A 23317-nucleotide genomic window follows, 5' to 3' on the forward strand; every position below is an offset into this window, starting at 1 on the left:
GACAAGTACATTTGAATTTAATATTTTTCTTCATTTGTAATAATATAAAATGTTTGTAACACAAGTAAAGATCTAGAATATTTTAACTGACAGTGTCCTTTTAAATATCAGTGATCTATTTTACCAGGCACAGGATGTAGAATCAATAAAGGCCTCAGGGAAGGAGCAAACAGGAACATGAAATGTTACACTGGATTCCGTGCCCTTGCTCTCTTGGAAGTGGTGAGGTCGCGTGTGCACACTACCACAGAACTACAAGCACTGGTGGTAGTGTGCGCTCAGCCACATTATTGAGTGTGAACACTGAGTTCACTGGAGTGTTTAGAAGGAGTTGCAAAACAGGACAGAATGCATTGGGGCCTTTCAAATGAGAAGTCAATGAAAGCACAGGAAAGGGAACCCAAGTGGGTTTATGGACAAGTTCAGGGGTAAGTGAGGCAGCGTGTGGAAGCTGATAGTCGCTGAATCAGCAAGGCTGGGTGAGGGTGTAGGTGAATGAGTATGAGGGACAGAAAATGCTACATGTGTGTCACTGCCTCTTGCTGTGCACTGATGTAGAGTGCGGTTGTGTCTGCTGTAGGTACAGCACATACACCTTCCTTCATATACTGCAGTTTTAGCCTTAATACTAAAATTGGACATTAGAAAATAAAAAGCATGATATCTGCATTTAAGTTTTACATATTGCTCAAAGGTAATGGAACTGACAGCAACTCTATTACCAGAATTAATGTACTTGCTAAGAACTTTCAGAGGTTGTCCTAGGAAACTGACATTGTACTACTTCAAAACTATCCCTGTTATAATGTATATATTATATGGCAAGATACATTAGTACCAGTTTTCATATGAAAAGGAAGTATCTCAAGCTACAAGTGGAACATGCATGTGACCAATTTATAAACAAGGGGAGAAGAACACCTTTAACACCGATTTATACTGCAGGGATGTTCAAACTGGAAAGACAAATCAGAACCAAAATTATGTTGCCACCAATAGTCTACAAGCAGACAGAGAACCTTAATCCAAATTGACTTTCAACCACCATATTTGAAAAAAAAAAAAAGCCATCACCATAACTGACCCCCTCCCCATCTATTTTTATAAAAATACTCATTCAGGAATTTGTATCTGCTGAGTTTCAACATGGTTATTTCAAATAAAATGAAATATAGACAAGGAATATGTTAAATTTAGCCTTTGCTAGAGAGGGATGTTTCCCTACCAATTTCACAAAATTTTGAACTACACGCATCAAACAATACTAAGAAGTGTACAGTGGGTTTTTTTTAAAAAACAGGAGATAAAAATCAGAACAGTGATCTGTTATATGCAGGTTAAACGGATAGCAGGACTGATTCAGCCTTGCTGTGCAATACAATCCGTTAAGGGTGTGAACCTTTCCAGGACTGAAAGGGTCCACTCAGAAAACCTGAGATAAATGGCACTTTAACTTAACTGCTAAGTTGACAGGCAAAATATCATGAGCCACAGATGAGGAACATTACTTCAGAAAGAACTAGGGTAAAGGACTAGAATAATTTGTTGGAAACTTGAGGAAAGAAAAGCTGAAATGGAGCCTTACCATCTTTACCCTTTAAAGATAAAGGTCAGTGGTTGGGTGCATATACAAAACTTCGTAAGACTCACTGAACTATATTACTAGGACTTTTCAAACCCAGATCACAAAGGACTGACTATTCTACCTATTTATGCAGTATCCAAATCAAGTGGCATCTTGGCCAGCTTATCCCAACAATTAATAGGAAGGTCTCTTTGGTTCACTTCCTTTAGCATCATCTTTGTTACAATTGCAGTGCACTGACTCCAGGAGTCCTTTGCAGAGTGCAGATTGAAATATCAATACTAACTCAGCCAACTAGGTCAGTGTTACGACTTTGCTGCAATAGGATTTTGGACCCCAACATAAAAGGTAAAGAAGATGCTCATAGAAACAGAATCCCCCTGAAAGAGACAAAGGGACAGAGCTATGCAAGCAACGAAGAATGACTGAAATTGCATGAAATGGGATAGAAGCAGCACCAAGCCATCTTGGCTACAGAAAGTCTACAGTGGTATCTTCCTGCTCCCAATATGCAACATTGCAAGCATCATCCCAGAGCTGCTGGTATAAAAAAAAAAAAAAAAAAACAGAGGAACTGGGCATCTTTGGGTTTAAAAAAAAAGTTTAAATGTTGCTACTAAAAGAAGTGAAACCTGAAATAAAAGGGCCAGTGTAATATGGCTTACTAAACCCCAATTTTGCATACTGTTTAAAAAATTTTTAAAAACTGTTTTCAAACTCTCAGTCACAACCAAATAACTAAATGAAGTCTGTTTGTAACTGAAGAATTATGAAAATATTTGTCTTTTGTTCAAATCAAGTAAAAAAATCTTCAACCATACATTGTAATATTTTCTTCTGAAAACTAAACTGGAAGATCTACTCTCAGCAGATTTAAGTGTATTACACACAATGTTTTATGAATTGAGATTTATTGATTTCCATTGTATTTACTTTAAATAGGATTGAAGCTGACTGCAGAAAAGGGATGCTGAAATTTTTAAGTTAAAAGTAAACTAATGGTGAAAGAACATCACCTCTGGCTTCCGTCAATGCCTCGTTATATCATATTTTATTAATAAAGTTCCAGGACTGTCAAATCCAGGGATGTCGGAGGCCTCTCCCAGCAGTGTCCTTTGTTTTGTGTCAGTCTCCTGTGCCAGAGGTGAGCGTGCTTTCAAAAATACTGCCATTTGCCCAGGACTGTGTCTTTGATTGCATCAACATATTGAGTGGGGACCCAGTAGACCCAGTAGTAAGATGCTTCCGTAGGGCCCAGTTGAAATGCCTGCAAAATTAAAAGGACAACAGGTAGCATTTACAGATTGGAAACAAACCGAACAAATGGTGTCAGACAATCTGGATGGACAATTCATTTACTCTACTGCAACTACTGCCTCCTCCAAATGCCCCTACCTCATACTCAGAGCAGAATCTGCAGCACAACTCCTAGAAAAAAATCTAAGCCAGTTAACTCAGTGCACAGGGCTGAGGCAGATGGCTGCATTGTAGCAGTTGAAGTTTCAGCAAGTATTTTGTATTTAAATGTTAAATACCATTATCTATTTATTATGACTGATGTAAATAGGAGAGAGAACTATGAAGTGGCAACAGTCTCTAGCCTTGTGGTTTGAGCAATAGTTTATGTCCTAATCTGAAGCCGCTGCTCTTCCATCTGAGTGATCACACATGGAACGTTTGGAAAAGGCATGGAACACCTTCCTCTTGCAGATAATTTTTTGCTCAGGGCATTTTCCCCTTTCCTCCCACAAAGAAAGAAGTGGAATTTCTGTCTAAGAAACTTATCTCAACATTACGAAGTTTAGTTACAGTGATATTCTTTAAAAGAAAAGCCTGAACTGGAAAAAAAAGGAACTCTTGGACTTTAAAAAGCCCCATAGCAGAATCAACATTACCCTTGCCTGATATGTATCCCTTTCCTAAACACATTACCAACCTTTCAGAGATTCAATACATTAAAATGGACGGTGGGAAAATTCTTTACCTCCATTGAGGCAAGTAGAGAAGATGAATGCAACAGGAATGAATACAGAACCAGATACGGGGAAGTACACCGCTACCTCGATATAACGCGACCCGAGATTACACGAATTCGGATATAACGCGGTAAAGCAGTGCTCCGGGGGGGCGGGGCTGCGCACTCCGGTGGATCAAAGCAAGTTCGATATAACACAGTAAGATTTTTTTGGCTCCCGAGGACAGTGTTATATTGGAGTAGAGGTGTAATACCAACAGTAACCTACCAGGAGCTAAGCTCTTTTCTGACAAAGGAACACCACCACAAAGTGTTTATTTTGAGAAAACGATCAGGTGGAAGTTCACTCTAGGACTAACAACTTTCTCCTACTGTAACCGTCAGTTAAGTTCTTACTGAGCTAAAGATAGTTCTGGCAGGGTTTTTTAGTGGAAAGTAATGCTGAAGATGTGGAATTCTTACTGGCCCCAATGTTAGGGACATAAGTGTTGTTACAAAGGAAGAAACTGAAAAGACAAATGTTAAATATGCATAAAATCAGATTACGGCCATGTTTTCAGAAGAGTGCAGCATCCAATCTGCACACAAGCTGAGCTCTTCTGAAAGCCTGTCCCCAACTATAATGATACACCATTTTAGGAAATACTCCAAATGTAAACATTTCTGACAGTGGCTGTGCTGTCATTTCAAGCCATAGGATTTTCAATGGTTTTAAAGCTTGGGTAGAAACGGTTCAGTATCGCGAAGTCATCGCAAGCATTCAGCTCATATTGCTTAGAATATTTACTCGGGAATAGCAGACAATATTGAAGGCTAAAGCCTTTCAGAAGTATTTAAAACCTTCAAGGCTGTCAGCCTTGGCCTTTTTCTAACTTAAAGCTCTCGTTCAATGTATTAGCATGGAGTTATTAGTCCATTATTACTTAAGCAGAGGAATTACTTACCATCATGTGATAATCCTCATGTCCTTCAATAGGTTCATTCACCACATTTTTAATGGACCCCATGGGTATTTTTTCTGTTCTCTCTACATTAAAATGGATAAAAATAATGTTTGATCTATCAGCAGTGCTTTGCTACAGTGCTTCAGATTGACTTCAGACACCATCTCTCACACTCCTGCTGGAGGAGGGACAGGGGGTAGCAGCATACAAGCAATTCAAAGTAAACCCAGTCCCTGCCACCTAAACTTCGATGACTCATATTGTGCCAGATAGCCCCTCTAAATACCAGACAATCTAATTTTCTTCAACCAACCAATATAGGATTCTGATCCTGAAAACACTTATGCATGTGCTTAGCTTTACTACTGTGAGCAGTCGAATTAAAATTGATAGGACTCAACTGTAAAGTGAAGCACGTACATATATGTATGTGGGATCAGGGTCTAAGAGTGTAAAACAATTACCGTATATACTTGATCATAAGCCGGTTCATTTATAAGCCGACCCCCCCCAAGATGGATAAGTAAATATGGAAAATTTTTATGACCCATTCATAAACCGACCCTATAATTCGGGGGTCAGCAAACTTTGGCTCCTGGGCCATCAGGATAAGCCACTGGTGGGCCGAGATGGTTTGTTTACCTTGAGCATCTGCAGGCACGGGGGTAAACCTAAGTAAACAAAGTGTCCCGGTGCGCCAGCTGCTTACCCTGACAGGCCAGGACAGCAACTGGTGGGGAAATTTTGGGGTGGGGAAGCTGGGAGTCAGGGGAGTAACCCCTGTGACCACCCCCATATGACCCCACCCCTAACCCGGGACCCCCACACTCTCCCCATCCCATCCCTTCCCGCCTTATCTGGGAAGGGCCAGGGGAGGATGTCTCTGGCCTGGCTGGAGCTGCTCCGGCAGGCTGGGCAGCATGGCCGCAGCCTGCTCCAGCGGACCAGACCAGGCGGCGGGCCGCAGCATGTTCCAGCAGGCTGGGCTGGGTGGCACGGCCGCAGCGTGCTCCGACGGGCCGAATGGCGTGGCCACAGCCTGCTCTGGGAGGTGGGGCCAAGTGGCGGAGCTGCAGCTGCTTCTGAGGCTGGGGGGAGAGCAGCGTGGCCAGAAGTGGAGAGACTCTGGCCCTGCCTCTTCCCTTCTGTCTCTGCTGCCTCTCCTTGCTCTCTCTGTTGGGGGGAGGGGCTGTGTCCCACCTCTCCCTCTCTATCCCCGTTCATAAGCCGACCCCCTTCTCTGGTGCTTCCCTTTTTTACTACAAAAATTCAGCTTATGAACGGTATATACGGTAACTCTTTTCATCCTTCCAATTTCTGCATAATTGAGCTATGAAAAAGTGTACAACTCTCCATCAAGATCTAGTCCTGTCTCCAGCACAAGACTGCAATTAGTGGTTATTATAAAGGTATTAAAATGATAGGAAGGGAAATATTCATGGGAGTATAGAAGGGAGAGAAAATACAAGAGATATTGAATAAATGACTATGATAACATTACAAAATAATGGATTAGGTAGTTAGCTGTGACCAAGAGGAATTACTAAAGCATAGGACTCACGATGGATTTCTTATCTATGACGTATGTCCTCACTTCTTCCTTTAGACTTTTAACTAAAATCTTTCCTTTTAACTCCTACTTCCATCACCCATGTCAGTCTGACACTCTAAGTTCATCTTCTTGAGAACAGGACATAGATAAAAACAAGCTCTAATTATAGAAGATAAGCCAAGCAATGCACACCTTAAATGAGGAGCACCCTTTGAAGTGCAATGCAGAAAGCAGCAACTGCTCGGAAAAGATACAAAAGGAAATGCAGCAGCACAGAGGCACTTTGTTTTTACACCATAGAGAAGACAAAAATGTAAACCAATATTCTCCATTTTAATGCAATAATTACCCTGGCCCTATGGCTGTCACAGACTAATTCCAATCAAATTGATGGGAGGATGATCATTTACTGAGCAAATTACTTGGCACTTATTCTGCATCCTCCAAACATTAACTGATTACTTCTCATAACATCTCTGAAATTGACAGGTCAGTGAGGCACAGCCAGGGGAAGTTGCTTGCCCTAGGATCAAAAGGTGCTTTAGAAATATTAATCCTCAAAATCTGTAGCAGAGGGAAAGGTAAGTAATTATTCAAACACTAATTAGCCAATAGAGCACACCTATCAATAATGAAATGGAGAGCAACTCTGACTTGACTGCACCAACACCCAGCCCATGCTGTAATAGGACTAGTTCTCCATCAATCATTTAGCCCAACAAAAATGAAATCACCGTACTGAGTGTTGCCACAAGATTGGTGCCACAAATTCATAGATTTTAAGTCCATAAGAGACCATTATGGTAATCTAGTCCGACTTCCTGGAAATCACAGGACCACAGAACCCAGACAGTGGTTTCTGCTAGGCCTTGGAAGAAGACCTGTGCTGTATGGGAGCTAATGTTTGCAAATCTCAATATAAGTATTAATTATTATTATCTTGCAGCAGGAAATTGTTATCCAAGCTAGCATAACAGTCCAGCTAAGCTCTCTTACTCAGACAAGTTCCCCCTATTCTTCTCCCCCATCTTTGCAGCATCATCCCGTTCTGGCCAAGGGGAGCAAGGCATGGGTTCCTTTAGTTATCTGGAGGCAAAGGGGTTATTTGAGAGTGATGTCCTCCGCATACTGTGCTATCTCCACAGCACTTTCAGCTTCTGCTGGCCTGTCTTCAAGATTGTAAATTGAATTCCCTGCAGTGGCACATGCTGTCTTCTCTAAACTAGATTGCAATTTCACAGCCCTGAAACAAGTCACCCAACTCATTTCAGTTCCTAGAACAGATAATGAGAGTGGTGCCAGTATTCCTAGCAGTATTCCAGCTCTGAGAGAGACTCTCTGTGGCCTTAGATAAGTCACTGAGCCTCCCTGTGCTGTGGGGATTAAATGACTTATGCAGTGCTCTGAAGATAAGAAATGTTATGAATGCTAAGTATTATAATCCACAATTGAGAGTTATGGCTAAGAATAAGATTATGTCCCAGAGGTCATGGATCTCCCAGGCACCAGCCCTGGAGCTCCGAGCTGCTGCGGGTGGAAGGGGACCCCGGAGCAACGAGCTCCCGTGGGTGGTGGGTGCTGCCCCCCTCATCCGTGACTTTTACTAAAAATAACCATGATGAAATCTTAACCTTATTTATGGCATAGTAAAACAAATAAACTCAAGCTTTCCAAGTACAGATACATAAAATATTTTGTAATATTCAGCCACCTGAAGAAAGCCTATCTGGGAAAGAAACAGAGTGAACATTTGATTTTGAATGATTAATATAAAAAGAGCAGGAGCTATTCCTTTAATAAAGTTTATTCTTGACTGAAACTGGTCTTTATGATGGGACTGCGAACAATGGCATGCACCCGATATGCGACTGCTAGCAGCAAATATCGCGAACGGCGGGAGACATGATGCTAGATGGGGAAGGCTCCGAGTTACAACAGAGAATTCTTTCGCAGATGTCTGGCTGGTGGGTCTTGCTCAGGGTCTAACTGATTGCCATATTTGGGGTCAGGAAGGAATTTTCCCCCAGGTCAAATTGGCAGAGACCCCGAGGTTTTTTCTCCTTCCTCTGCAGTGTGGGGGATGGATCACTTGCAGGTTTGAACAAGTGTAAATGGTGGATTCTCCATAATTTGAATTTTTTAAATCATGATTTGAGGACTTTAGTAACTCAGCCAGAAGTGATGGGTTTATTACAGCAGTGGATGGGTGAGGTTCTGTGACCTGCGATGTGCAGGAGGTCAGACTAGATGACCATAATGGCCTCTTCTGACCTTAAAATCTATGAGTCTAGTCTGTACATACACAACTAGTCAATACCTGGAGTAATAGTCTTAGTCACTTACCTTTAGTGCCTATCCACAGCTGATCTTGCTCTAGTTTAAAGGTCAGCCTCACTTTCCCCCCTGTTTTGTTGTACATGCCGGATAAGGGCACTGTTGGCAGGCGCTCCTAAAAATACGCAATACGAAAAGTGAAAATGCAAGACTTAAAATGTACAAGAAAAAGCGGTAGAGTACTAAGATAGCAGGGGGAAACAAATCTGGAAAAAGTCTCAGGGAGCATGAACAATGGGCTGGTAATGTATTTCCTGATCAGACAGTGGTCCAAGTGGTTATTTAACTTACCTGAACACCCTTAACAGAAGGCATCACGTCTTCAGGTTTTCCTTTATCCAATACTTTTCTGTGTTGCTATAACGAAAACCAGAAATTAGACTACTGAAACGGGACACAAAGCTTTTAATTTAACCCCTGACCACTTCCTGAAATACTGTGCAATAGCTCTATGTAACGTTTTTTTAAAATAGGGTAAGTCATTTATCAAACAGAAACTGGTTAGTTTTAAAAGTCAACAGGGTTTTTTTTAATGACTGTCTAAAGAAATACCGTGAGAATCAAAACCCAAAGAAGATGCAAAAAAGGAAAAAGTCTTCTATTGTGTGCAGAAGCCAGGCACAAGTTTAATATCACAGAGGAGTTATCCCTTAGCAAGACAATTGTAATAATCAGGTGTTATGTTCAATGACTGTCAAATACTTTATTAAATCTAGGGATTGTAACACAGAAACAAAACCAGAATAAATTAGAGCACTAGTACTAACAAAACACATGCTGGCAACTGACAAGTTTGCGGAGTACCTTTGAACAATGATTAAATGTACAGTAAATGTGAACTATGATAGATTATAAAAAGACAAAAGCATATTTCATAAAAGAGTTGCAAACCAACAGTGAACATTAACTTTTAATGGAATTTGTTGCTGATGAAAAATATGTGGCTGAAAACAACTAGAATTAAAAGCCCTTTATTCAGCCCTACCACAGATGCAGCACAGCCAGGAGAGCATGCTTTCTTACACTGTCGCTGAACTTTCTTATGGGGGGAAAAACACCTTTAGATGTGAGAGGAGTTCAGTGTTCTCTGGGCTGATGAAGCTGCCAAAAAAGGGACCAACTATGAAGGTGGTTTGGGAGACATAGAAACTAGACTGCTAGGAATGGGACTAAGATCATTAAGTTATTTCACATTAGTGACTGACCAGCCACCAATTTTTGCTCACCTGACCTAAAAGAGTAGACTAAAAATTGAATATGAAGCCTGTCTCTTGGGAATCCTTGCTACTAACATTTGTCTTACTGAGTTGCCGAGCTCCATAAGTCACCAGTGCAACACTGTCCTTGCAAATCCAGGGCTTCCACTGGACTAGATAGATACCAATATGTTCTGTTAGAACTCATCTAGGCTGGCCCCTTCTTGTAATAATGATTGTAAGTAAGAAATAGTCTACGTCAGAGTGGAATAGAACCCAAGGGTTAGAACACAACGCTACACAAGAACTGTATGAGCCCAGATTTCCTTGTCCCAGGCCAACAGTTACTGAGACATCACTTACCTTTTGTCTACAAAGAGGCTCTTTTTTATTTTCTTCAGATTTCACCTCTTGTTGAGCAGCTTCTTTGGGAGTATTTACTGCTAGCACATCATTGATAGTTGAACCAACAACCATTATTTTTGCACCATTTGTTACTTTGATTTCCCGTAATGTTTTCTCCTCTGGTAGAAGTCCTTTAAACATGACTTTCTGCATAGTGGGTGGAAGGCCTAAGAGGCAAGAATTAAAGGGCATTTTAAACCCCCATGAGTATATTTGTGGTCAGAAGAGAACCAAACTTATGTGGCAAGTAGTTATGTCTGCATGCTGCACACGCTACACTTTACCTGTGAGTGAGTGGATTTTCTCTTTCAGATCAGCCCCTGTGCTGTCAAGCGGGAACTTCACATCATATTTATTTTTGTTCCAAATGATTTTTAATTCTACTAGTTCCTTCCCAGTCTCGGAATCGCCACCGTTGCTGACTGAAGCCTGTGAAATGTCGGAATCCTCGTGCAGTTGGTCCATTTCCAGGGCTTTTCCAGCCGCGGAGGAATTGCTTTCCCCAGCATCTCCACAGCAGAGCTCCAGTTTCTGAGCTTCTGTTTCCATACCAGGTTCATCAACTTCTAAGGAGACAAACAGACCCAGACAAGCCCAGAGGGAGGCACGTTGGGCGATTAACGCTGCCGAGGGCTCCCGCCGGCGGCTCTGCTCTCCCCCGTCCCCTGGCCCTAAGGCAGCCGCTTCGCTCCGCTCCGCAGCCTCTGCTCCCTCCAGCCAGGAACCAGGGCCCGGGCTCTCGGGGGAGGGACACGCCGCCCCGCAGCTGCCCGGGAGACTCGGACACCCCTTCCCGTGGCGGGGGGCAGCTGCCAGGGCTCCCCCCGGTCCCGGGCTGCGCCTTCCCTCCCGGGGCCCTGTCCTCCCATGGCAGGCTCTGGGGCAGCCCTCCGACCCCGGCACCAGGCCCCATCCCACCACGGACCCTGCCCCGGCTGCCACCAGCGCTCACCCTCAGCGGAGGCAGAGGCGGCAGCCATGATGATTGTGTACAATCCGCCCGCGGGGGGTGCTGGGAAACGCCGTGCGCTGGGATTGGCCCCCACCGGCCCCCGTACGCCAAGGATTGGCCCCTGCTGGCCCCCGTATCCCGCTTCCACCACTAGAGGCGGCTAGGCTCGAGTCCTCCGGCCGCGTTCGCTGCTCTCGAGCCCGGTCCCGTGGCGGGCTGGGCCCGCTCCCCTCGGCTCCAGCGCGCGGGCAGGACGTGGCCCCTGCTGCACCCCGCGCCCCGAAACGGCCCCGCGCCAAACACCAGCTGCCGCCCTGGGGAGCGGGAGGGCTGGGGCCGGCGTTACCCCCCGGGTCTGGCCCCTCCTGCGAGCCTGGCCCCGCGCGCTCCGGGCATGGCTCGCGGCGGGGCCCGGGGAGAGGTGACGTTGACACCTTGCCGGGAATTCGCGCGCTGCGAAGGCACGTAGCCCCTTTGCACGTGCCCCTTCTCCAGCCTGACCCCCGCAGCCCCTGGGAGAACCGGAGTTAGTTGGGGTGTGGGGCTATGAGGGGCCAAGGCGGAGTGACTTGGAGCGCGGCCCCCCGTTTAGACACGACAACAGTGCCTGGGTAAAGGGGACCTTGCGCCTTTAATGGACGCCCCGCCCTACAGTGTGGGGGTGCAGCTGATTGGCTGGCTGTGCAAACCCGGATGCAATTCTCCGCAGCCACGTGGGTGCGGAGCTCCATGCTGGCTGTGCCGGAACGGGCTCTCCTATGGCGCCTGCGCTGCGGGGGGTTGGGCCCCTCCTGCGGGTTGCTCCTCGCTGGCTGCCCCCGCGGGGTGCCGGGGTGTCGTCTCAGGCGGGGGATGTGCCCTGCGGAGCGGGGGTGAGGGTGCGGTTCGCGCCCAGCCCCACAGGTAAAGGACCCCAGTCCCAGCACAGGGCGGCGGTAGCAGTTGGGGTTAGAGTTTCTTGTCCTTGCCTACATCTGAAGTTGTCCCTACTGGGATGGCACATTATTGGCCGGGAGGGGGTTCTGCCCTACTGGAAGGGACACTCGGGGTGGTGGTGGTGGTAATTTGATTGAGAATTGTAAATGTCTCTTTGAAACACCCATTGAGACTTTCCAAAAGGGCCTGACAACTAAATCAAAACTACCGAAATGTAGCTAATATTCGAGAGGATAAACTTGATGTGAGTTAAAAATGAGCCTCATTTGTTGTGATTCAGGAGTGGGGATGTAAATAGAATGGTGAAATTCCTTTGGAATCTAAATATTAACTTAAACTATAAAAATCTAGTACAGAGCCAGAAATAATTTAAAAAAATTAAAAGTTGCTGTTTCATAACCCTTCCCCCATCAATAATATTTTCTGCTCTTTTCCCAACCCACCTGCTTTTGGCATTTGCACTTTTGGAGAAACTCTAATTTAAAAGTTTTCAAAGTACTTCACGAACAATTAGATAAGCTTCACAGTGCCCCTGTGTGAGAGAGCTCTATGATATCACTCTTCTCCTGAGTTTAAAGGCCCAGGGTCACACGCAAAGGCTTTGTATACATACTGAAGTTGCATCAGTTGAGCTAGAATAAATGTCTTAAATCGATTTAGTTAAACCCATGGAAATGGCTCTATGCACTCTTAAATCTGGGTTGTGTCAATATAGTTTTAAGCTGATTCCTTCTCAATTTAAGTTATAATAGATATAAGCAATAGAAAACTGATTTAAGAGTATCCACACAGAGGTTTCCAGTGGTTTAAGTAAATAGATATATTTCAAAAAATGAAACTGATACAAGTTTTGTATCTAAACAAGGCCTGTGCCTGTGGCAGATCTGAGAATGGAACTCCAACTACCAGCTGCCACTTCTGGGTCACAGGAATAGATGCCTTAAAAATAATTAAGGACACAATCTGACAAACTGTTCTATCTGTATGAGCCCCTCAGCCTGTACAGAGACCCATGGACTTCAGTGTGTCAGTGCCGAGTGGTTTGTAGTAACAGCCTAAGATGGCTAGTTCTGCATGCTCAGTACTAGCACTCTCTCCCAGTGAAAATATACGGGTCTATTTTTAGTCCCTTTTGTTTTCAGGTTCTCTTTTGTAGCTTGCTACAAGGGTTTGTTTAATGTGGGTTGCAGGGGAAACCCTCTGAACTGAAACTGAACCTGAACCTTCACGAAAACACTTCTGCGATACCTGACATTTACATCCTTTCGTCTGTGAAGGCTCCCAAAACATTTAAATACCTTTAAAAAAATGTATGTTTTACACCAAACTGACATCGTCCCTTAATAGATCTGTCTTATCACACTTGGCAATTAGTTGCATTAGGGATCAGTTAAACTGCATATGGGTATGTTGTATGCCGAGTCAGGAGCAGATCTTGCAGTGTTCTGCTCCAGCAGTACAAGTCTCCCAAATAAATAAGATAGAGGGCAGTTTCCTTCCTCTGTAACTAGAAGCACCGATTAATGGCCTCAGCTCCTAGAGGATGGGATCATTACAAACTGGCAAATGTTTGGGCAGAGTTGGCAATATGTGCAGACTCTTGTGATCACACAGCCCATCCTGCCTTTAGTATGCCATTGCTTTTGACCCTCAGGTTGCATATTTACTCTTTGAAGACTTGTCTGTAATAGGAAATTGAACATCAATATGAGATCCCCTGAACCAGTACTGGAACTTGTGTAAGTGCTAGTGCAGACCACACAAAACTCTTCAGTGTTTCAGAGTGGAAGACAGAAGCTAGTTATGCCTTCTGAAAGCGTTTTGAGAATGGCTTTCTTCAGTGGACACTGTCATTTAAACCATATTTAGCACCAGCTCAGGGAAGCCATTTCTGAAAACCAGTCAACAGTGCTTCAGTTTCCTAGTGTAGACAGAGCTTTAATGGCCTGCATAGCCATTTGTTGTTTCACTGTGCTGTTCAGGTGCAATAATGTGTTAAATGCCATCATAAACAATAGTTTACAGCTCCTGTTGAAAAACCTCTTTGTCGATTGTATTTAATTTGGCCTGACTTGCTCTGCTTTCGCTCTGATAACCCAGGCTTTCTGCACTTGGGCGGCCTTCGTACTGCTTTGTACAATTACATTTTTGCCAGAAAACACCAAGGGGCTTTTATCTTGAGACTGGAAGATACGGATCAAAGTCGCGTGGTGACTGGGGCTGCAGAAGGAATAGAGGATATGCTGGATTGGGCAGGTAACTTCCAAGTCTACACACTTCCCTTCTTAACTACTGAAACAATCTACACCATGAAGAGTTTTACTATTAAAAAGAACCTCACTAAAATTCAAAGTCCTGTCAGCACTGTCCCTTGCTATTCAATATATTGATCTAGTGGTTATCGTAAAGGGCTAGGAGCCAGAAGGGTCAGACTTTAGCTAATGATTAGGTGAATGTCCTTTGGTTATCCTGTGCAGAAGGACCCATGCATGTTTAGCTGGAAAGAGATGCATCCCTCCCAAAGAGGTGTGTGGGAGGTTGGCGAAAAGGCCAGGAGTTGGAACTAAGAGAACTCAGCATGAGTTAAAAAATTGTGTGTGTGTAATTTGCAAAAAAGGGTTCTGTGACATGTCTTATAAGATTCAGAGGTGGCTGTTCATCTGTGTACACACCAGTCCCCGGGCTGCATCCTTTGCCTTTTTTTGTGCTTGGATGAGTTTTAAAGATACTACATTGGTGGTGAGCGTTTGAGAAGATGGTTTCAGAGTAGCAGCCGTGTTAGTCTGTATCAGCAAAAAAAACAGGAGTACTTGTGGCACCTTAGAGACTAACAAATTTATTAGAGCATAAGCTTTCGTGGACTACAGCCCACTTCTTCGGATGCATATAGAAGATGGTGTTACTGTAAATTCTGTTTACCATGTTTATATTTAAAGATAGAATTCCAAGTACTCTGGTAATCAAATAACTTTACAGTAGAGAAAATAATGGGTTCTAAAATCTCAGCTGTATTTCTGTGAAGATAGTGTAACTTACCAGAGGAAGCTGTGTGCATGTGCCCATACTTACATACCGCCACACTCGGCTACTTGAAACGTATTAGACCTGCTCAAGTATTTGCCAGTTTGTGATGGTCTCGCTTGCCAGTGGCGGGAAACCTGAAAGAGACTATAAACCAGGGGTGGCCAAACTTACTGACCGTCCGAGCCGAATCTGACAATCTTCAGAAGTTCAAGAGTAGGTCTGCCCGGGCTTGGGGCTTCTTCCCTGCGGGCGGCACCTACCAGGGCTCAGGGCTTCAGCCCCGCTCCTGCTGAAGCCCTGAGCCCCAGCAGGTGTGCCTTGCAGGACTGAATTCCCCAAGGCCGCCCCCCTCCCCACTGGGCAGAAGCCCCTACTCCACCATCTTCCTGCAAGACAGAGGTCCCGAGCTCTCTCCTCACCCAAGTCTAGTAGGTGGAGAATGGGGTGGGACTCCATGATCCGCACTTTAACTGTAAAAGAGCCGCATGTGGCTTGCGAGCCACAGTTTGGCCACCGCTGCTATAAATGCTAACACTATTGATGGCCATGGAAGATTCCGCTATAGTTCACCAGGTAGAGTCCCATGCTGCGTGTGAGCAGTGTGCTCTGTGGACACACTCCAAAGTAAAACTCTTGCCTTCTAATCCCTGTTGAATGCTCTGTCATCAAACTTTACCTTGGATTGAGAGCTTGTTAAATCCCATAACTCTGGCATTCCAGGTATCCCACCTGATGAAAGCCCTCACAGGGGAGGCCCGGTCGGGCCCTACCAGCAGTCTCACAGACTTGAGCTGTATAAGAAAGCCAGCGAGGTTCTTCTGGAGAATGGCGCTGCCTACCGCTGCTTTTGCACCCCTCAGCGCCTGGAACTGCTGAAGAAGGATGCGCTACGGAATCGGCAGACACCACGGTAGGGGGCTTCCTGTGGAGTGCGTGCATGCAAAACCAGTGAAGACGTCTCTGGCATTGGAATCTGAGACACCAGCTGCCCAACTACAGGGGCACTGAAGGCATTAACAGCTCAGAATAATTAGAGCTCTTACTTGTCAGTTTGACTTTAGCTCCAAATGTATCTTGTTGTTGAAGAGAAAGTCCCAGTCTCTAGCCTAAATGACCATGTTTAACATTTATATAGCACACACTGTTTCTAAAGAGCATTACACACATTAACTGACCAAGCTTCTCAATCCCTCACCCTCCCAGTGAGGCATGTAAGTAGATGAACATTATAATCACCTCACAGAACGAGGGGCTGAGGCATAGAGGTGAGGTGACTTGACCCGAGTGAATTGTTGCCGGAGCTGAGATTGGAACTCAGGATCCAGACTAGAAGAGAAAAAGCTGACCTTTTGCCAATGGTACTGACCCAAGACCGTTGCTCTCCTGTCCCAAAAGGTACGACAACAGGTGCCGACACTTGAGCTCAGAGCGAGTGGCTGAGAAGTTGGCGCAGGGCTCTGACTATGTGGTCCGCTTCCAGCTGAAGGAAGGTGTGGAGCCCTTTCTTGATCTGGTCTATGGATGGAACAAGCATGAAGTAGCTACCGTGGAAGGAGACCCGGTGATCTTAAAAGGGGATGGCTTCCCCACCTATCACCTGGCAAATGTGGTGGATGACCATCACATGGGAATTAGCCACGTTCTGCGTGGAACTGAGTGGCTTACTTCAACATCCAAGCACCTTCTTATCTACAGAGCCTTTGGCTGGGACCCTCCTCGGTTTGGCCACCTTCCGTTGCTCTTGAACAAAGATGGCAGTAAACTGTCCAAAAGGCAGGGAGACATTTTTCTAGAACATTTTGTTCAAGATGGCTGCTTGCCAGAAGCTCTACTGGACATCATCACCAACTGTGGCTCTGGATTTGCAGGTACTGGGGACAGGCCTGACACACTGGGAGCTGCCCTAGGTCTGGCTACTTGACACGTTTGCTGCTTGTGGAAAGATCTGGTGTATTAATGTTTTAGCACTGTCTGAGCTCTCTTTGGAGGGGGTCAAAAAGGAAGGTCTCAGAAAGGGTCTCTACAACCAAAATGCTGCCAGTTCCTCTGAAGTTCCCACAAGAGTGAAGAGGGTCAGGATACCTCTGGGGAGCTGTTTAAAATTGAGTCCAGTTCCTAGTGGGCAGAGGTCCAGATCTTAACGGCCACCCAGTGACAATCTCAGCAGAGAGGGAATGGATTATGGAGATTAACCCTCTCCCTCCGCTCCCCCCATCTGGGAGGTGGCCCCTCCACCCACGCTAGAGGATTTCAGTCCCCATGATTGTCTGTTCAGCACCAGCTTCACTATAAAATGAAAAGAGCTGGAGGTGGGGTGTCAGGGGAGCAGAGCTCCCCTGGGGACTGTTAAGGACACTTCTGCTGTCCGATTAGTATTTAAAACACTACATTAAAGATTTTCCCCTGCCTGTTTAACCTGAAAGTCCATGGGAAGCTGGGCCAGTCACTCCCCTTCGGACTCTCCTTTTGCAGGAGTCTCAAACAGTCTCATGTTTCAGCAAGACAGCACTTCCTGTGTGTGGCTCAGGAACCCCGCTGCGAATTAACCCCTTCCCAGGGGATGAAACTTTCTCCCTCTGAGCGCTTTTGCTGATGGGTTGATCAACGTGAAGATGATTTCTTTTTGAGAACTGAATCAGAATGGCAAAAAGCCAGAGGGACAAGTCCCTGGTTCCAATCAGCCATAGGGCCTCTCCAGGCTGTCTGGTGCATAGGAGATGCAGTATTGTTCTAGGAAGCTTCGCAGTAATGCTCTGAATCAGTGTTTTCCCCCCAACGTTTGTAACAATTCAGTGCTGCTGTGACATGGCCTGGGTACCCTGCACTGGCGCTGCTGGGCCGACTGCTGCACGGGCAGGTGTTAGAGATGCAGGGGAAATTATTAGTTAGGTAATGGCACTTCTACTCGAATACTTCACTCAATGTCACCCGTTTAAAACAGCAGGAATTCCCTGGGCACTGCCTATAGCTGAGACTTGGTAGAAAAGTTGGCGGAGTCTGCTCTCAGGACGAGACTGGTATTGTGCAAAGTCTTGCCATGGGGGCTCTGCCTTTCTCTTAAGAAGGTCCCCTGCTCTGTGTTGGCACTGAGCAGGTGTGGAGGGACCCTCCAGTGTCACTGTTTCCTTGTCTGCGATGAACAGCAGTGATACTAGCTCTCCATGGGAGTGAATGCATGATGCCAGTGTTGGGTTATTTTGCAGGGAATCAGATGGGCAGGACGCTGGAGGAGCTGATCTTGGAGTTTGATGTGGGCAGAATTACCACCCACTCAGCCCTGCTGGATCTTGACAAACTCCCAGAATTCAACAGGTATGACAATTGGGTGTAGCACCTTATTCATCTCCAACCAACTCTAAAAATTGCCCTCCGTGTACTTAGCTTCACCTGATGACTCAGTCCACCTGGTCCCCTGGTTTGCTATTCCATTCATGACCTCTTCTCTGTATTCTCCACTGTTGGGGTTCCTCTCTCCCTTGAACGCCCCTCCATCTACTGAAAAGCAAATAGTTTTCCAACAGCTCCATATATGCGTCCTGCCCATTGCACCCAATGGAAGGTTCAGCGCAATTGCTCCCTTCCTCTTTCAGCTGATGGAGCAAGGCCCTGAAATCCACCATTTTGCAAATGGATCCCAAATGGGGGGAATTGACCCAACCACCTAATCACACTAGCATTCATGTGCCAGGAGCTTGGATACTATGGTGGTGGTCATGGTAGAAAGCTTAGCTAGATGGGCCATGTTGCAAGGAGAATACAAGGACTTAAGTCTGGGTGAGAAATTACTTTTAAAAAATCATCATTATTAATGATGTACCTCTGTGAAGTGCCCCACCTTCTCCCAGAGCCGTGTATTGAGGACTATTGAATATTTGCACTCACTGTAATGTGGATTTTTCTAAATGATTCTATGGGTTTATTTTGTAAACCTTGTATAATGATGTTCATTAGTCTAAGTCTAAGCCAAAGAGGTCTATAGTCATTGGGATGGTTCTGTTTTCTGTGCAGGATTCACCTGATCCAGCAGATTGGAGATGAGAGGCTACGACGAAAGCTGGTGATGGAGCTGCAGATGCAGGTGGAGCAGGTCTATGGCAATCGGCTTGTGGACAGAGAGGTTCTAGAGAAGGATTATGTGGAGCGAGTCCTCCTACTGAGAAAAGTATGACAAGCGTTAAAGCTGTAGTGCCCTTTGGGAGAGGAATAGAGGGTGGGGAGGGCAGAAGCTCTACAGGTAACCCAGCTGGGTTCTGGGCAGGTCTAGAACTTGAGCTCTGAAGCTCCAAGCCCTCGCAAACAGTGAGAGGTCCTATCCTGGCAGTTCCAGGTACCTGCATCCCTGCCTAATGCCAAAATGTGGAGCTGTGGAGTCAGTCCAGGTTGCAGGTACGACACTCCAAGCATCTCCACTATCTTTGCAGACCTGTGTGTCTATGCAGAATGACCTTGCTGGGTAGTGAGCAGCCATTTGTATCACCAAACCCACCATCACAGATGGTGGTCTCAACAGAGAGACCAAGGACTGAATGGGCCTTCTCTTGCCCCAGGAGGTTGGTTATCTCCAGGGCTTGGCAGTTGGAGAAGCTTGCCTATCTTCTGCCTGTTCTGGGGCTAAATGGCGAGAGCATGTGTCCAACGATGTCAGTGTGGTACTTTGTGGTTAAATCAAAGGGGTTCCTTAATTCAGAGCCCTGATCTAAAAGGAGGTGGCAAAGCAAGGGCTGAGGGGGAGAAGAGGAGATGATGGCCCTGCCTAATGCTACATGAGCAAGACCACCTGGTTTCCTACACTCCAGCCCCATGAGATCACTGCAGGTTTAGGGGTCACTGCACATCTTGCTCTAGAAAGGCAAGAAATACCGTGGCTCTTGAAAATGTGGTTTCACTCTGGCAGCAAATACAAAATTACTCATGTGACTTCCTGCTTCTGCCCTCAGTGAATCAGCGAGTGAATGTGGCGGGAGCCATTTGTAGAGTCCTGCTCTGACTCAGCCTGCTTGCTCTACCGCTGGCCTCTGACCCTGACTCATTGTTGCCCAGCACTTACATTGTCATTTACGCCAGTGGAAAGTGAGTGTAAAATGCGACACAAGCCAAGTGTCAGCATTCTGCCCTCTGAACTGGTGAGAGTGCAGAGCAGTGGTGAATGACATCTAGCTGGAAATAGATTTAATCTTTTCTCTCCCTCAGCTGCCTTGACAGCCCTTCTTTCCATCCCGCAGGGTCACATAAGCCATCTGAAGAACTTGGTGGCGCCTGAATATTCTTTCTTATGGGTCAGGCCCTCAGTGTCCCGAGAGCAGCTGCAAACCATTTCAGCAGAAGTAGATGAGATAGGAAAGCTGGTCATAGGGTAAGTTTTTCAGATCTCTGGCATCATTTTATAATCCCTTGCCTATTGGAGCTAACTGTTTTTCTGGTGCTGCTGAGTTAGTGCTTAGTCTCCTAAAAGCAATAGTTTGCTTGTATGCAAAAGGGTCATTTGGGGCAGCTCCTACTGTCAACAGGAATTCCTCACTTCCATGTGTCACTAGACTGAGAGGGCATCTTCTCTCCCAAAGGCTGATGGAAGGGCAGACTGCTGCTCTGACTACAGAAGGGTTAAATGAAGACCTGAGAGGCCTACAGGAGCAGATAAGAGGGACCACGTACAGCAGCATGATGAAACTCCTCCGGTTGGCCCTCAGTGGACAGCAGGTAAAAGCCATTTGAAGTTGAGACCTTCCCATCCAGTGATAACAGCCTGCTCTCTGGTCACAAGATTTAACACCGAAAAGCCTATGCCACGAGAGAACTCGCCCTGGTTTTTAACAATCATTTTGGACCAGTGGAGGAATTTATTGTTGGTTACATTATGAACCATGACACACACAAGAACCCAAAAGCTAACAATGCCTCTTACAAACAAGCCAGCTGCCTTTCCAACCACACTGTGCTAATGTGAAAAAAGCTCCTTGGCAGAGAGGGATGCTAAGAAAGGCAAGAGGTACCAAGCCATCCCCCTAGAGTTGCAAACCTGTGGTTGGAAAGGCAGCTGGCTTGTTTGTAAGGGGCGTTGTCAGCTTTTGGGTCCTTGTGTGTCATGGTTCATAACATAACCAACAATAAATTCCTCCATTGGTCCAAAATGATTGTTAAAAACCAGGGCGAGTTCTCTCGTGGCATAAATCCTCTGAGTTTGATGGCGCTACCCCAGCAGAGAAGTTGGCCTGATGTTGGGGACTTTTCTTCCCAGACGACAGAACCAGAGTCTTATATTAAATTTCAGGATATTTTAATCGCAGGTGACTGACAACTCATCATTCAGTCATCTCCAGTATAGAGTGATACAGACTTGTACCCACTGGATGTTACCAAAGGAGAAACATAAAAAACTCCAACTTCTGATAGCGTTGTGATGAGCGCAGTGTGGGAATGTGAGTAGAACAACAGAGTGCTGGCTTTCACTTGTGCAATGTCTTTTGTGTGTGTTTTCAGCACGGACCAAGCGTTGCTGAGATGATGGTTTCCTTGGGACCTAGAGAAGTGTGTGAACGGATAAAGAAGGCACTCTCCAACTAGCAAGAAGCTTCCTAGAGGGAATGGCTCCAGCAGACAGCACTCCCCTTCAGATACGCCGAGCCCCATGTGTTCTTCAGTACCCTGGCCTAAATTCTGTGGTCACAGTATTTTCAGAGGAACTGGGCCTTATACCGTGCTGAATTTGTGAGAGTGCCATCAGCACACTTGCAGATCTCTGTGTGTCTTCATGAGGCATAGCCTAGTTCATATAAGGGGTGCAACTGAATTCAGATTCAAACCTGCTTCAGTGTCTTCATCTCATGGGACCAGGCTGGCATTCAGAATGGGATATGGAGTCCTTCATCTTAACTGTATGTTCAAGTCTAGCTTGGCAGTGACTGAAAGTGGTTACTTCTGATGGCTGTTTGATTTCCCATAAGCCACCAGCGTGGTGATCTCATTTTGGAGCTGTGTCCACATGACCCAGAAACCATCACAGCTGATTCTAATTAGCCCCCAATTGGCAATATGAGCAGAGAGGTCACATGTAAATGGGCAATGTAGATTTGATCTCCTTAGCCATACAAAATGCCCTTCCAGGTCTGGCTTGATGCATGTTGGTGGGGACTGTTGTGTGAAAGAAGTGTACACTTTCCACTGTCTCTGGTCTGTGGGTGACTCGAGGACCTTTCTTTCTAGCACTGTAACCTGCATTTTTCATGAATACTTAATTCTACTTTTTAAAGAAGTCCCTGATGTTTTTGTTTTTGAACTGGACTGAGGAAAAGATAACTAACAGCCGTTTCGGTGCTAGAATATCACAGTGCACATTGTCATTTCCAGTTAGCAATTTGATTTTTAAAGCCCCTTTTTTTGGACAAATGCACTTTCATTCTGACATGAAATTGGGATGCAGGATCCTTTCCTTGCAAGTAATCTTACCTGCCTCCCCACAAACCCCGCCCCATTAACGCAGCAGAGAAAACGGGCACATTTGTACAACTGTCTAAATGTGAAGTGAGTGTGTAACTCTTTCCTATATTAAAAATCTGTAAATGTTTTACTGTGGCCTTCTCTCAGCAGTTTGAGTGCATTTGAGGTGGGGAAGTGTCCAGGTCATTCAAGAACTGTACATTGGCACTGCTTGGTTTCACGTGTAGTAAGTTCTCTATAAACCATGGGATAGGTTGGGAATTGAGTGATCCGAGTGAGCATGTGTATTGTGTTGTGTAAGAGACTATACAAAAATACTGCTTGAAGTCCTGATTTGAAATTTGACCTGCAAAATGTTTAAATGTGAATATGATGCTGGGTGATGAGACCAGAAGGCTCTGGGGATTCTTATTAATCAGTTTTCAGAAGGGTGGGTAGTAGCTTTCTCTCTGGAAATATTGGATTATCATGGATAGGTGCTTTCTAGGGAACATCAAGCTACTGTGTGCTCCCCCTCAATGTCCAAGTGTTGCATTTTAAACATATGCGAGTTTACTTGTGGATAAATAATGATGGGCCCCATTTTGTTCTGAAGTCAACACAAGCGTAAGTGCGACAAATTGAATATAGTAACGTGCAAAGTCTGGAACTCGGTTGGGTGTATCCCACAGATTTAACACTTGCTCCTTAGAGCACTGATGGTCACTCAAACATATTCCAAAACTATGCTCAGATCTGAGCTGTATGTTCCCTGTTAAGCCGTGGGAGAAGTGCACTTTTAGTCCATCAGCAAAGGAGGCTCATGGAGTCGAGGTGGTTGGGAATGTTCCACCTTCAAAGTATGGGGCTCTCAGCTGGGGAAGGGGTGCCGTGTGTGCTGTCATGGACACAGGTTTTACTTGTGGTTTGCGAATCATTAGATTGGGGGCCAAGGGGGGTTGCAAATTTCCATGTGCCCTCCCTGCTGTAATGGCGGGGTG

General features: G+C 45.5%; 2 protein-coding genes across 4 annotated transcripts; one reads left to right on the forward strand and one right to left on the reverse strand.

Moving 5' to 3' along the window:
* UBFD1 (ubiquitin family domain containing 1) lies at positions 1-11099 on the reverse strand. 2 transcript variants are annotated; one of them, XM_005288905.5, is made up of 7 exons: positions 10944-11099; positions 10276-10557; positions 9950-10158; positions 8682-8747; positions 8400-8505; positions 4505-4587; positions 1-2852 (listed from the first exon to the last, which is right to left on the reverse strand). In XM_005288905.5, the coding sequence occupies exons 1-7, from the start codon at positions 10969-10971 to the stop codon at positions 2742-2744; spliced, it is 885 nt and encodes a 294-aa protein (XP_005288962.1). In that variant the 5' UTR covers positions 10972-11099; the 3' UTR covers positions 1-2741. The 2 variants fall into 2 exon arrangements, with proteins under 2 accessions (XP_005288962.1, XP_065416433.1); XM_065560361.1 differs by having other exon boundaries at positions 10917-11051.
* Positions 11100-11346: 247 nt separating this feature from the next.
* Positions 11347-22464, forward strand: EARS2 (glutamyl-tRNA synthetase 2, mitochondrial). 2 transcript variants are annotated; one of them, XM_005288904.5, is made up of 9 exons: positions 11347-11846; positions 13980-14135; positions 15624-15813; positions 16299-16771; positions 18107-18215; positions 18912-19065; positions 20126-20256; positions 20465-20600; positions 21381-22464. In XM_005288904.5, the coding sequence occupies exons 1-9, from the start codon at positions 11702-11704 to the stop codon at positions 21462-21464; spliced, it is 1578 nt and encodes a 525-aa protein (XP_005288961.2). In that variant the 5' UTR covers positions 11347-11701; the 3' UTR covers positions 21465-22464. The 2 variants fall into 2 exon arrangements, with proteins under 2 accessions (XP_005288961.2, XP_042708951.2); XM_042853017.2 differs by lacking the exon at positions 13980-14135 and having other exon boundaries at positions 11576-11846.
* Positions 22465-23317: the final 853 nt, after the last annotated feature.

The sequence above is a fragment of the Chrysemys picta genome, chromosome 10, assembly GCF_011386835.1.
Source record: "Chrysemys picta bellii isolate R12L10 chromosome 10, ASM1138683v2, whole genome shotgun sequence".
Lineage (NCBI taxonomy): Eukaryota > Metazoa > Chordata > Testudines > Emydidae > Chrysemys > Chrysemys picta.

Excerpts from the sequence above, each read along its gene's own strand:
- EARS2 (XM_005288904.5), top strand. The coding sequence starts at position 11,702 with ATGGCGCCTGCGCTGCGGGGGGTTGGGCCCCTCCTGCGGGTTGCTCCT. Across the intron at positions 19,066-20,125 it reads GAGTCCTCCTACTGAGAAAA|GGTCACATAAGCCATCTGAA; the intron begins GTATGACAAGCG and ends TCCATCCCGCAG. Across the intron at positions 20,601-21,380 it reads TGGCCCTCAGTGGACAGCAG|CACGGACCAAGCGTTGCTGA; the intron begins GTAAAAGCCATT and ends GTGTGTTTTCAG.
- UBFD1 (XM_065560361.1), bottom strand. The coding sequence starts at position 10,971 with ATGGCTGCCGCCTCTGCCTCCGCTGAGGGTGAGCGCTGGTGGCAGCCG. Across the intron at positions 8,748-9,949 it reads AGCCTCTTTGTAGACAAAAG|CAACACAGAAAAGTATTGGA; the intron begins GTAAGTGATGTC and ends TTTTCGTTATAG. Across the intron at positions 2,853-4,504 it reads ATGAGGATTATCACATGATG|GCATTTCAACTGGGCCCTAC; the intron begins GTAAGTAATTCC and ends TTAATTTTGCAG.